The following is a 12,725-nucleotide window of genomic DNA, read 5'->3' as shown; positions in this document are numbered from 1 at the left end:
AACAATGACATTTTCTTGTGTTTTTCCTCAAACATAAACACATAATAAGTACTAATATGTTTTCATCATGTGCAACCTAAAATTAAGTACCTGTACTTTTTATTTCAGTGTCGTGAATTGTTTTACTTCACAATACTAGAATTTAAGCCGAATAAGACATATAAGATCCCAATCTTACTGTATATGTCTTATTTGAAAACAGAAGATAGGTGATAATAATTTGACAGAAAGGGGAATCAACACTCATGTCCACGCTGCCTACCATTTACCAAACGGGAAGTGGTTGAGCAAAAGATCCAAGAAATGTTGGCAGCCTAAGTCATCGAGCTGTCAAAAAGCCCATGGCCAGTAGCCATGGTTCTAGTCCAGAAGAAAGATGGGACATGGTGGGTTTGTGTGGATAACCGTTGCCTCAATGAGGTCACCTGGAAAGACTTAAACAACTGTCATGAATCGATGACGCCCTCGATTCCTTAACCTGTCCAGGTAGTTCTGTTTATTTCATTTGCTGAACAGCTATTGGAAGGTAGAGTTGGCACCAGAGGCATGTCCCCAGATTGCATTCTACATAGGCCAAAACTATGGCAGTTCCAATTGATGCCATTTGGAGTTTGCAATGCCCCAGCCATCTCAGAACGGTTAATGGAGAGGGTCCTGGCTGACATTCCACAAGCAAGTTGTGTCTACCTGGATGACTCTTGGTCCATACTGCCAGCTTCTAGAACACCTTGGACCATTTGAAGGAAGTCTTCACTGCAATCCGGAAGGGTGGACTTTGCCTGCATCTGAAAAAGTGCTGTCTGTTTAGGCAAGAGACATCTTTCCTAGGACACATCGCTAATCTAGCTGGGGTAGACACAGACCTGAAGAAGTCTGAGGCTTTGAAGAACTCGGCCGTGCCAAAAGACTTCAGCGAGCAGCGCAGTTTTCTCAGCCTGGCATTATACTACTGCCGCTTTATGAAGGACTTGGTCTCCATCACCAGCCCACTGCATCAACCGACTCAAAAAGACCGGCTGTTCGAATAGACAGAGGAATGTGAACATGGTTTTCTCCCTGCTCCAGTAGGCGCTGGTGGAGGCACCTGTACTTGCCTACCTCAACATCCAGCAGCCTTTCATCATGGATAAGTATTCGATATAACAAACCATCCACGCATTCATTCTCTACTGCTTACGAGACGGTCTGTCTCGTGGGCAACAGATTTAGCAGGGAAGCCCAGACTTCCCTCTCCCTAGCCATCGGAGCCAACTCGCCACCAGGAGGTGATCAGTTGACAGCTGCCCCACTCTTTTCACCATACATGGAGCAGCAAATGCAATGACAGGGCCCCAAAGTAAATCATCAAACTGTGACAAAGGGTGTCCTTGTTCCAAGTGTAGAGCAAGGGAGTGCCCAGAGGTGCACATTCAGCATACCCACCAAGGAGCTGCTGTTTCGTGTATAGGCCATCCCGCCCACCCGATAGCAGAGACTGGCTACCCTCTCACCCATTGGGGTGAACCCCAATGTACAGGCCCTGAGCAATAAATATGCCCACACCTGCTTTGCTCCTGTCACTGTGGGCAGCTCCAGAGTGAAAGAGTGTCCAAACCCTCTCGAGAGAACTGGTACCAGAGCGCTGGCTGTCTACGGAGGAAAGTCCAATTATGTGAAGTCAGAACTTCTCTGCTTCGCACACCAGCTCAGGCACCTTCCTTGACAGAAAGGTGACATTCCATGTCGCTAGAGCTATCTTACGTAGCCGGGGAACGGACTGCCATGGTCCCCTCCTTTGAGTGCTGCGCAGCTCTCAAAGCACCCAACCCTTTTGGCCTTTTCCACAGGTGGTGAGCTCATGGGAAGGGGGACCCCTATTGCCTCATCGGGCTGACCCAGCTCTCTCCCGAACCTTTGATTACACTTTGCCTTAAAGTTTAATTGGACCAAAGTTCACAGTACTGTACATGCTGACTTCATTTTTTATTGGTAAAACTGAATATTCATCGTGAATAGGAAAAGGTCTACATTTTGGGAGAGTCCAGACACTACAGCTCAAATGTTTTACAGAAACTGAAACGACTTCAGAAATAAGGGAGTACAGTATCATTAGAAAGCTGACTAATTAAAAAATCTTGGCCTGCAAGAGATATTGCTTGAATAGCACTTTTTAAATTTTTTTTTATTTTTTAAACATGACAGGTAGGGAGTTGAGTACACAGAATGAATAGATATGAAGAGGCCGAGTCACCCGCCAAATCCCACGATTTAGGCTTAATCTCGAGAAGGAACCATGTTTGTGATTTAATGGCACTATTACCATTGGTGTTAACAGTTTTACAGAAAAAAAAATCACAGAAATCATGTATTTTTAGCGTGTGTGTAAGCCTGTTTGAGTGGGTGATGTCACAAGATTGATTCTTGCATTTAGGTACACCATGAAAAATCGCCAACTCTTCCACTCCCGCACAAACACAACTTAGAAAGAGGCGCTTTGGAACTAAAACATGGTACCGTTTGATTTAATATGAATCAGTGCTCAGCAGTACCGACCCAAATCGGATTTTTTAAAAAAGCACCGTCTTCAAGACCCATCCTTATTACTGAGTTCACACATTACACATATTTGTCTGGTGTCCAGAGTTGCTAAGTTGGTGCAGTCAGAAGCACCACTCGCCACTCCACACTCCCACCACAAAACACACACTCAATCCCACCAGGAGAGCACGAGACCCCCAACCAAGGCCGGGTCGAGACAGGCACGTCGGGGCAGTAACAAATCTCAGCACCTTTGGCCATGTCTAACTGAGAAATTTACTCACTTGGATGCAGGTACACTAAACAAGTGTCTCGTAAAGCAGTGTGGTCTCAAATGCTTGTCACACTTATTTTATTGTGGTTATTGTTGTGAGACTAATCTGACATGAACTTGGGTTAGGGTTTGTTGTATGTCCTACACTCAATTTAACTGATTGCACATTGTCTGGCCTCAAACCTAAAACCTTTCCAACTTGGTCATTGAAGGCACTCAAATCTCCTGGCCACGATAAAGTGGTAATCTCTCAGATGGATGTTTTTGTATTTAAAAAAAAATAAAAAAATTATGATATAATTTTTAGGAGGATGGTTTCAATTTTTTTCTTTCCTTTTATAATACACTGAGGAGGATGCTTTTGTTTATTTATTTATTTTTAAAAATACAATTCAAGAAATAAAACAAAAGTTATTAACCCAGAAAAAACAAAGAATTTAACAGTTCGGTCTACTGGATGAGACCATTTGGTATGTCAAAAGCAAAGAAAGGTCCAGGTCCAAGGTCCAAAAAATAGCAATGAGCAAGACATTAAAACAGTAAGAAGTGGAGCAGAGGAGAGAGGAATGAGATAATAAAAATATGTGAAATATAATATATTTTGGGAAATTCATTTTTTTTTCCAGCGTGAGGGGCGTTTATTTGAGGGGGGCCAGGCCCACTTTTGCCCTGCCTAGACCCGGCTCTGCCCCCAATCTCTCAAAATGGGCCGACACATGGCCTGGTGCCCCACAGCAGTTTATTTTCTTCCTTTTCTTTTTTTTTTTCGGTGGTGATGGTAAGCACAGTTAAGATGGTTTGCCCACCCAGTACCCACTACTCAGGATAATATTTGGAGTCATCCAACAACTGGATATTTGCAAACTTTAAGTTTTGGACAGAGGGGGAATGCTCGAATTCGACCTGATTGTCGGTATGTTTGTTTATTTCGTGCTCAATAGTAGCAATAAAACCAGGCTCAAACAATAAGCCGTATTTTTGTGAACTCGTCACTTGCAATTACTACATGGGTGCGCACAGTTACTTGGATCCACGCTAAAATAAAGAGTAGATTTGAATACATAATTGCTGACAACCAGGAGGGAACTTCAGAAAGTACTCTCTGGCTTTGAGCGATATAACTTGTGTTGTGCTTGGTCAACAGTAGACGTGACATTTATTGGGCAAGGACGTTTTGTCACAGAAGCTCTGGGCAGCAGCCCAAGAGCTGCACAACGGCCCGGCTGCCCTGGTTTCCTCATGAATATTGGGCAAGTGACACATTATGGGTGGGGACAATTTGGATATAAATGATCACAGCATCGAGTCAAAGTAAGTTGCTCAAACAGACGACAAGTCATTATTAAGATGAGCCTCTCGTTGACAACGGCAAAGGTAAGTTTTTCTGACTTTAATATGAATGGGTAAAAACTTTTGCTTGATGTTCACAATTTTTGCTCATGGAAACATCCACAATTAGTTTCATTCTGTATTTCATTGTGTTTTATTTCAAGCAACTAGAAATATATTATTATAACTTTGCATGCATTTTAACTGTAAAATCCATGATTCATCTTCAGTACCGGATGGGAACTAATATCGCCTTCAGTTACTTTTACTATGGAGTAGGTATTTAACTGCCATGCAAAACAATCAAGCTTATCACAGTGGTCATTCCGAAAAACTCGCAACAGTAAAAGTGCAAGCAAAATTAATCATTAATAAATGAGTAATGGCTGAATGGGCGCCGCTATTTTGATCAGTTTGAACTAATAGTTCATTATTCTAATGGAATGAGAGCTGTTAGACAGTGACTGCAGTTTGATGCAAAATTAAACATTGTGAGGTTGTTGACACACACGTCAAAAAAAGACAAATCTTTAGTCAGAACCTTTCATTTGGATAAGGTGTCGCAACACAGTCATCAGTCTACTGTATATTTCAGAAGCAGGGTAATATGCTTAGCAATGATTTGCTTTTTAATAACCAAAATATTGCCCATAATATTTGATTGCCAGAGTAATAATTCATTAGTCTCAGATACGCCCCCCCCCATTAACATTTTTTTATGTATTTATTTATTTATGTATTTATTACAGCCTCCACCCAACTCTTGCAAATCAGCTGAAGAACCACTGGAGACGAAAAGCATGCAAGAGTTCATACTCTTCGCCAAGGACATGCTCAGTCAGAAACCCAGTCGACATCTGATCAAGGTTTACCTCATGGGCTCTGTTTTTGCAGTACTGGGGACTGTCATCGGACTGATTGAGATGGTGTCTCACCCATTCTCTTCAGGAGAGCCAATGGATGCAGAGATGCTCCTCGTGATGGCCAAGGAGCAAAAGACTGTTGCCTCCGCGACACAATGCAAAGACAAGGTGCTGGCAAAGTGGGAAGAGCAAGAGCAGGACATGATCCAGGGCATGACTTTCACCAAGGTCTACAGTCAAAGACGTTTGTCCAAACGGCTACATGCTTCAAGAAGCTAACTTCTTCATCACAGACTGCTGTTGAGAAAATACTGGTGTGCAACACCTACTTTGTACAACGTCTGCTTGAACACGTCAATGAAAACGAGCTCCAAGTGCTCTTTTTACACTTGAATCATGGCTCATGGAACTCTGTTAATTTATGCAGTTGTACATTATAAACTACATACTTTAACCCTTGCACAAACACTTTTCATGTTAAGTAAAAACTGTGCTGGTTATTATAAACACACTGCGAAAGGATTATTTTTTTATACTGCATGTGAAAATTTGTCATTGTCAGCGCTGAGCGATGGCGCCCCCTGGTGGGATAATTAAAACAGCTGTCGACTTAACGTCCCACTTGACAAACCTTGAAATACATGCGATGTTTTTGTTCACATCAATAAAGTATATTTTATATTTTAAAGTCTAATGCATAGAGTTCATCCATCCATTATCTATACTGTTGATGAGGTGGAGTTCACCCTGGAGTGGCCACCAGTCAATCGCAGGGCACATAACTGAAACCATTCACACTTATGGACAATTTAGAGTGCTCAATTGGTCTAATAATTATGTTTAATTTAATTAATATTTTAATTTCGTGCAGTCTGTGACCAGCCCGACACATGAACAAGGTCATATTTTAGACCTTGTCCTTGCTTATGGTCTACCGGTGTCAAATCTGGAAGTCCTTGAAAATGGGATTTCTGATCACATGGCAGTTTTATTTGACGTAGTCTTATCGCATGCTGCTGTGAAATCTGCCGCTCCTAGTTTTAAACGCCGAATTTTTAACCCTCGCACTGCTAGTCGTTTCTCTGATGCCTTTAATAACCTTTGCGTACCCTCGTCTAACACAGAGGAACTCACCTCTTGGTTCAACTCATCATGCCGTGCCATCCTGGATTTGATGGCTCCTTCAAAAACTGTGCTCCCAAAACCTAAACCCGAGCCATGGTTTAACGACATTACCCGCGCAGCTAGGCAGGGGTGTCGCAAAGCCGAACGCAAGTGGAAAAATGACAAATTGCATGTCTCTTATCAAATTTGGAAAGACTGCTGGCGTAACTACCAGCTCACAGTGAAAGAGGCCAAAAGAGAATATCTGTCGGACCTTATTCAAGCTAACCGTCACAACCCACGCGCACTATTTAAAACGATAGATTCTGCACTCAAACCCCCTCTGCCTACTTGCTCGGATTCTTCACCGGAGATGTGCAACAGATTCCTTCAGTTTTTCATTGATAAGGTCTCTACAGCTAGGACTCTGGTCTCAAATACCGCATCTGACCCCTCTGTCCATGTTCCATGTTCAGCTGTGCTAAATTCTTTTGAAACTGTGTCCTTGGCGCTTTTGGAGGATGTAGTTCGCCAGACGAAGCCATCTGGCTCCCCTTGCGACTCTCTTCCCCCGCACTTCTTTCAGGAGGTTCTCCCGAGTGTTGGCGCATCAGTCTTGGATATCATCAACAGCAGCCTCTCTTCTGGTGTAGTTCCCCAACAGTTTAAACATGCTGTGGTCCAACCCTTGATCAAGAAACCTGGCCTTGATCCAGATGTGCTGTCAAGTTTCAGGCCCATTTCCAAACTGCCTTTCATTTCCAAAATTCTGGAAAAAGTGGTGCACATGCAGTTGAAATTTTTCTTGGATGAACATAACATCTTGGAGGTCTTCCAGTCAGGTTTCAAGACGATGCATAGCACGGAGTCAGCCCTGTTACGCGTTTCTAATGACATCCTCCTGGCAAATGACTCTGGAGACCACGTGTGTCTAGTTTTATTGGACTTAACTGCAGCATTTGATACAGTGGATCACAATATTCTGCTGTCTCGTTTGCAGCACTTGGTGGGCATTGGCGGCAGTGCTCTTGAGTGGTTTAGGTCCTATTTAGCTGACAGAACCTTCTGTGTCAGCCTTGGCTGCTCTGAGTCACGCACTGCTCCCCTGTCATGTGGTGTTCCACAGGGCTCAATTCTGGGGCCTCTGCTGTTCTCGCTGTATCTGCTCCCATTGGGTTCCATCTTAAGGAAACATGGTATTCCCTTCCACTGCTATGCAGATGACTGCCAGATCTATGTCCCACTGAGCAAGAAAGACGCCTTCTCATTAAGGCCACTCCTATCCTGTCTGGAAGAAATCAAAACCTGGATGGCACAAAATGTCTTGAGATTCAATGAAAAGAAGACAGAGGTGATATTGTTTGGTCCTAGTGGCCCTTGTACATTCCATCCTGTAGACTTGGGCCCCCTGTCTCCTTATCTTAAGTCAACAGTCTCAAACTTGGGCCTTAAACTGGACAGTGATTTCAAACTCGATCGGCAAATTGGTGCCGTTGTTAAATCCAGCTTCTTTCACCTTAGACAGCTGGCCAAAATAAAACCTCTCCTCTCACATGAACACTTCGAGACAGTAATTCATGCCTTTGTCACATCCCGGCTCGATTACTGCAATGCCCTTTACTTTGGAGTCAGCCAGTCCTCCATTAAGCGGCTTCAGCTGGTCCAGAATGCCGCTGCTCGCCTCTTGACTGGTACTCGTAAGAGGGAGCACATAACTCCTACTCTGGCATCCCTTCACTGGCTCCCCATTCATTTTAGAGTTATTTTCAAGATCCTCTTATTTGTTTTCAAATCTCTGAATAATCTCGCGCCACCTTACCTCTCTGAGCTCATCCGCCCCTACACACCTGCCTGGTGCCTCAGGTCTGTGGACCAGACTTTATTAGAAGTACCAAGAACTAAACTGAGGCTCAGAGGGGATCGAGCCTTTTCTGTTGCTAGTCCCTCTCTCTGGAATGACCTCCCACTGAACATTCGGCAAGCCTCCTCGCTGCCCATCTTCAAAACCCTCCTCAAAACTCACTTGTATTCTTTGGCATTCGACTCAGCATGACTTAGATTTGTTCTTGGTTTTACTGTTTGGTGCTTTCTACCGCCTTTATTACCGATTTGTCTTACTGTTTATTGTGCATGTTAAATTGCTCCATGTACAGCACTTTGTATGCAGCGATGGCTGTTTGAAAGTGCTCTATAAATACTGTTGACTTGACTTGACTTGACTAATATGCATATTTTGGGAATTTGGGAGGAAGCACGGTCGCTGATGGTCTAGTGCGGGGTCACCAACCTTTTGAGAGTGGGAGCTACTTCATGTGTCCTGATTGTGTGAAGGGCTACCAAATTGATTGAAGTCTGAAATAACATTTGTACAAATTACATTTAATAATATTAGGTGTTATTTTTAATATTTAATGATTTTAATTTTCAGGCACTGATCATCTTAAAGATGTCTCACAATACTGCCCGTGTTTGCATTTTTAAATCATAATTTCGACTAGCAAATCACAATCCTAGCACTGGCGGGCTATTGGTGTGGTCGTCACGGGCTACCTGGTGCCCGCAGGCACCACGTTGGTGACCCCTGGTCTAGTGGTACATTCGCCATATTTGCGTGCGGGCAGCGTGGGATCGGCTCCCACTCAGTGACGGTGTGGATGTGGGTGTGAATGGTTGGTTGTTTCTGTATGTCCCCTGCGACTGAGTGACGGCCAGTACAGGGTTGTCGCTTGCCTTCTGCCCAAAGTCAGCTGGGATAGGCTCCAGCTACCCTGTTCAGGATAAGCAGTGTTGAAAATGGATGGATGGATGGATGGATGGATGGATGGATGGATGGATGGATGGATGGATGGATGAAGGAAGCACGAGGGAGAACATGCAAAGTGCTTGAGCAAGTCCCAAGCTAAGATTTGGGCACTGAACCTCAGAACGGTGAGGTGGATGTGCTTACCACCAGTCCTGCCCTGGAGATTTTATATGGCATTTATATTGGACTAAATATACTGCATTTGTATTGTCACGTCAGTGGACTGTCTTGTGGAACCTATTTGTTCAAGCCCCCCAGTGTTTTAATGGCTGACCTCATGTTTTAAAGAGTCAAGGTTAGTGGGCGGCACAGCAAGCTCCCACGTGGATCTCAACGCATGGTGAGTGGAGATAGTCTGAGGAGAACAGAATGAGCCTGCACATGAACAAACATAATGCTAAATCAATATAAGTCTGAGTCAACATGATAAGCACTTGGTGCCAAAAATAGTTTCAGTAACTGTCTGTGTGAGGTATGACACCGATAAGACTTCTGAGGAATCTTATCTGTGTTAACAATTGATCTAAAGTGACCGTGGCAGTAATTTGTGTGTGTGTGTGTTTAAAAATAGGTTGTTACACAAGCCATTCATTCGCTTATCTTTAGAGCAGTGCGTTTGAAGCTTGACTTGCCACTTGACGACTTACTACATTTGAGAGACACTGTGATCACTCTTTCACCATGAAATTTACAATGGACTCCAAATGCTAAGGCCAAAACACCTCAAGTCATTTCTCTGACCCCCCCCCACACACACAGAGAAAGGCATTTTTATTCATTTCCTCTAGCTGGGGCTTTTACTGTCTCACAAAAGATCAGTAAAAGTCAATGCCCCGCAGTCAGGCTGTCTTTGACAGACATGAACCCTCGAGCGAACACTATACCACTTGACAAAGAGTCAGATATAGAAAGCCAAATCAAAGAGACAATGGGGAAAGGCAAAATGGTTCTTTTTTGGTGTCATTGTTTTTTGCTACCCAAGACGTTTACCTTGAAAGGTTGTCAGTGGATACCGAAGTCAACATACACAGTGTGAAGTTGTGGACTCCTTGCCAGGCCCCGAGTCAAACAAGCACTGTGTGATACTTTGTCTGAGTCACGGAGAACAACAGAGACTCTGCGCCGCACTGCTGTAAAGGGCAAGATAACATCCTGCTTTTAGGCAAACAGGAATATCTCTCCTTACCAGCTGAACGGTTTCATTAAATGATCCAGGACAAACATTTTTGTCACAAAAGGAAATGGAGAATTAAAAAAAAAAAATTAAAAAGCAAATAGGGATTGAGAATGATATTTGGAACTGTGAGACACCAATGTAAAAGACTGACAATCCATCTGATTTGTGTATTCGTTTTGTGATAAAAAAACAATTATTTGTGGCACACACATGGTAAGCTGAAGAAGCCAAATCAGCGAAAGATACTACATACCAAAATATTCATGATATCTTTGCTCATTTTTATGTGTGGCAACTGGCAAAGCATGATGGTGTCCAGAAAAACAGTAGACTGTACTCTGCTATTGAACAAGATGAAGGGTGCAGTCTAACGATGCTCAATAATATGACAGATGCTACAAAGGATACTACTTCAACTCATGATAAGGTGGAAACAAAGTGATTGAGAGATATAAATCAATTATTTGGATTAAACAACAGGAATTGATATTATTCCCAGTGAGGTGTGAACATGTTCAGGTTATTTAATTCAGTTTCGATTGCTTATGTTGTGCTTTGATTTAGGTATTATTAAAACCAGCATTTTCAGAAGGTATTCGACAGAGATTTTCAATATACCTTATGTTTGCACTGTAAAACGCTTGGGATTATAACGCGCACATTCAATGAATGGCCTGTTTCAAAACTGTTTTCAAGTATAGGGCACACTGCATTCATTATAAGGCACATAGAATAGAAACTACAATAATGACTGCAGTTGCAGTTATTTTATATATACAACTACCGTTCAAAAGTTTGGGGTCACATTGAAATTTCCTTATTTTTGAAGGAAAAGCACTGTACTTTTCAATGAAGATAATTTTAAACTAGTCTTAACTTTAAAGAAATACACTCTATACATTGCTAATGTGGTAAATGACTATTCTAGCTGCAAATGTCTGGTTTTTGGTGCAAAAAAACCCTATTCTTGTTCTTAGAAATGAAGGCTATTCCATGCGAGAAATTGAAGATTTCCTACAACGGTGTGTACTACTCCCTTCAGAGGATAGCACAAACAGGCTCTAACCAGAATCGAAAAAGAAGTGGGAGGCCGCGTTGCACAACTGAGCAAGAAGATAAGTACATTAGAGTCTCTAGTTTGAGAAACAGATGCCTCACAGGTCCCCAACTGGCATCTTCATTAAATAGTACCCGCAAAACACCAGTGTCAACATCTACAGTGAAGAGGCGGCTGCGGGATTCTGGGCTTCAGGGCAGAGTGGCAAAGAAAAAGCCATATCCGAGACTGGCCAACAAAAGAAAAAGATTAAGATGGGCAAAAGAACACAGACATTGGACAGAGGAAGACTGGAAAAAAGTGTTGTGGACGGATTAATCCAAGTTTGAGGTGTTTGGATCACAAAGAAGAACTTTTGTGAGACGCAGAACAAATGAAAAGATGCTGGAAGAATGCCTGACGCCATCTGTTAAGCATGGAGGAGGTAATGTGATGGTCTGGGCTTGCTTTGGTGCTGGTAAGGTGGGAGATTTGTACAGGGTAAAAGGGATTCTGAATAAGGAAGGCTATCACTCCATTTTGCAACGCCATGCCATACCCAGTGGACAGCGCTTGATTGGAGCCAATTTCATCCTACAACAGGACAATGACGCCAAACACACCTCCAAATTGTGCGAGAACTATTTAGAGCAGAAGCAGGCAGCTGGTATTCTATCGGTAATAGAGTGGCCAGCGCAGTCACCAGATCTGAACCCCATTGAGCTGTTGTGGGAGCAGCTTGACCGTATGGTACGCAAGAAGTGCCCATCCAACCAATCCAACTTGTGGGAGCTGCTTCTGGAAGCGTGGGGTGCAATTTCTCCAGATTACCTCAACAAATTAACAGCTAGAATGCCAAAGGTCTGCAATGCCGTAATTGCTGCAAATGGAGGATTCTATGACGAAAGCAAAGTTTGATGTAAAAAAAAATCTTATTTCAAATACAAATCATCAAATTATTATTTCTAACCTTGTCAATGTCTTGACTCTATTTTCTATTCATTTCACAACGTTTGGTGGTGAATAAGTGTGACTTTTCATGGAAAACACAAAATTGTTTGGGTGACCCCAAACTTTTGAACGGTAGTATAGATATATATATTAGAGCTGTCAAACGATTAAAACATTCATCGAATTAAAAACGCAACTGTCATAATTAACTCAAATTAAATCTTAATTAATCGTGATTACTCACACATTTTTTATTGTTTCTGAATTTCCTTTTATATTTTTTGTCCTATTTTTTTCCCGTGTTAATGCTCTCATCAACATGGAATCATGTATCAGTTTTCTATGTGCAAAATGCAAATATTTCCTGAAATAACAATTTTGATTTTCAATTTTACATGAACATTTTTCACTAGTACTCAGCCTATGGTGGATTTAAACCATGGTTGCATATTTCGTTTTTCTCAAGTTTGCTTTGAACACAGCAGTCAGGCTATGTTGATTCTGTTGGTCCTTCTTGCATCATTTCGGATGACTACACTTCGGATGTGTACACTTGGTTCGAGGCACCGCTGAACTCTCGACGTGCCTCAGCGCACCGTCACTGTCAGATTAACACAGAGAAGCTCCACCCCCTTTATTTATATGGACACGGAACACGGTAACCTTCCACA

The 12,725-nt window shown here is 42.6% G+C and overlaps 1 protein-coding gene across 1 annotated transcript; it reads left to right on the top strand.

Annotated features, from left to right (window-relative positions):
• Nucleotides 1–3,855: 3,855 nt before the first annotated feature.
• On the top strand, nucleotides 3,856–5,677 carry g0s2 (G0/G1 switch 2). The gene is made up of 2 exons (XM_086118927.1): nucleotides 3,856–4,165; nucleotides 4,870–5,677. Exons 1-2 carry the CDS (start codon nucleotides 4,139–4,141, stop codon nucleotides 5,260–5,262), a joined length of 420 nt encoding a protein of 139 aa, XP_085975053.1. The 5' UTR covers nucleotides 3,856–4,138; the 3' UTR covers nucleotides 5,263–5,677.
• Nucleotides 5,678–12,725: the final 7,048 nt, after the last annotated feature.

This window comes from Hippocampus guttulatus, chromosome 8 (assembly GCF_054856545.1).
Source record: "Hippocampus guttulatus isolate MCC_2025c chromosome 8, RoL_Hgut_1.0, whole genome shotgun sequence".
Lineage (NCBI taxonomy): Eukaryota > Metazoa > Chordata > Actinopteri > Syngnathiformes > Syngnathidae > Hippocampus > Hippocampus guttulatus.
Note: the sequence above shows the minus strand (reverse complement) of the source record. Positions and strands in the feature narration are given on the sequence as shown.

Coding starts and splice junctions, on each gene's coding strand:
- g0s2 (XM_086118927.1), top strand. CDS start 4,139: ATGAGCCTCTCGTTGACAACGGCAAAG. Junction 4,166..4,869: donor TCTCGTTGACAACGGCAAAG/GTAAGTTTTTCT, acceptor TATTTATTACAG/CCTCCACCCAACTCTTGCAA.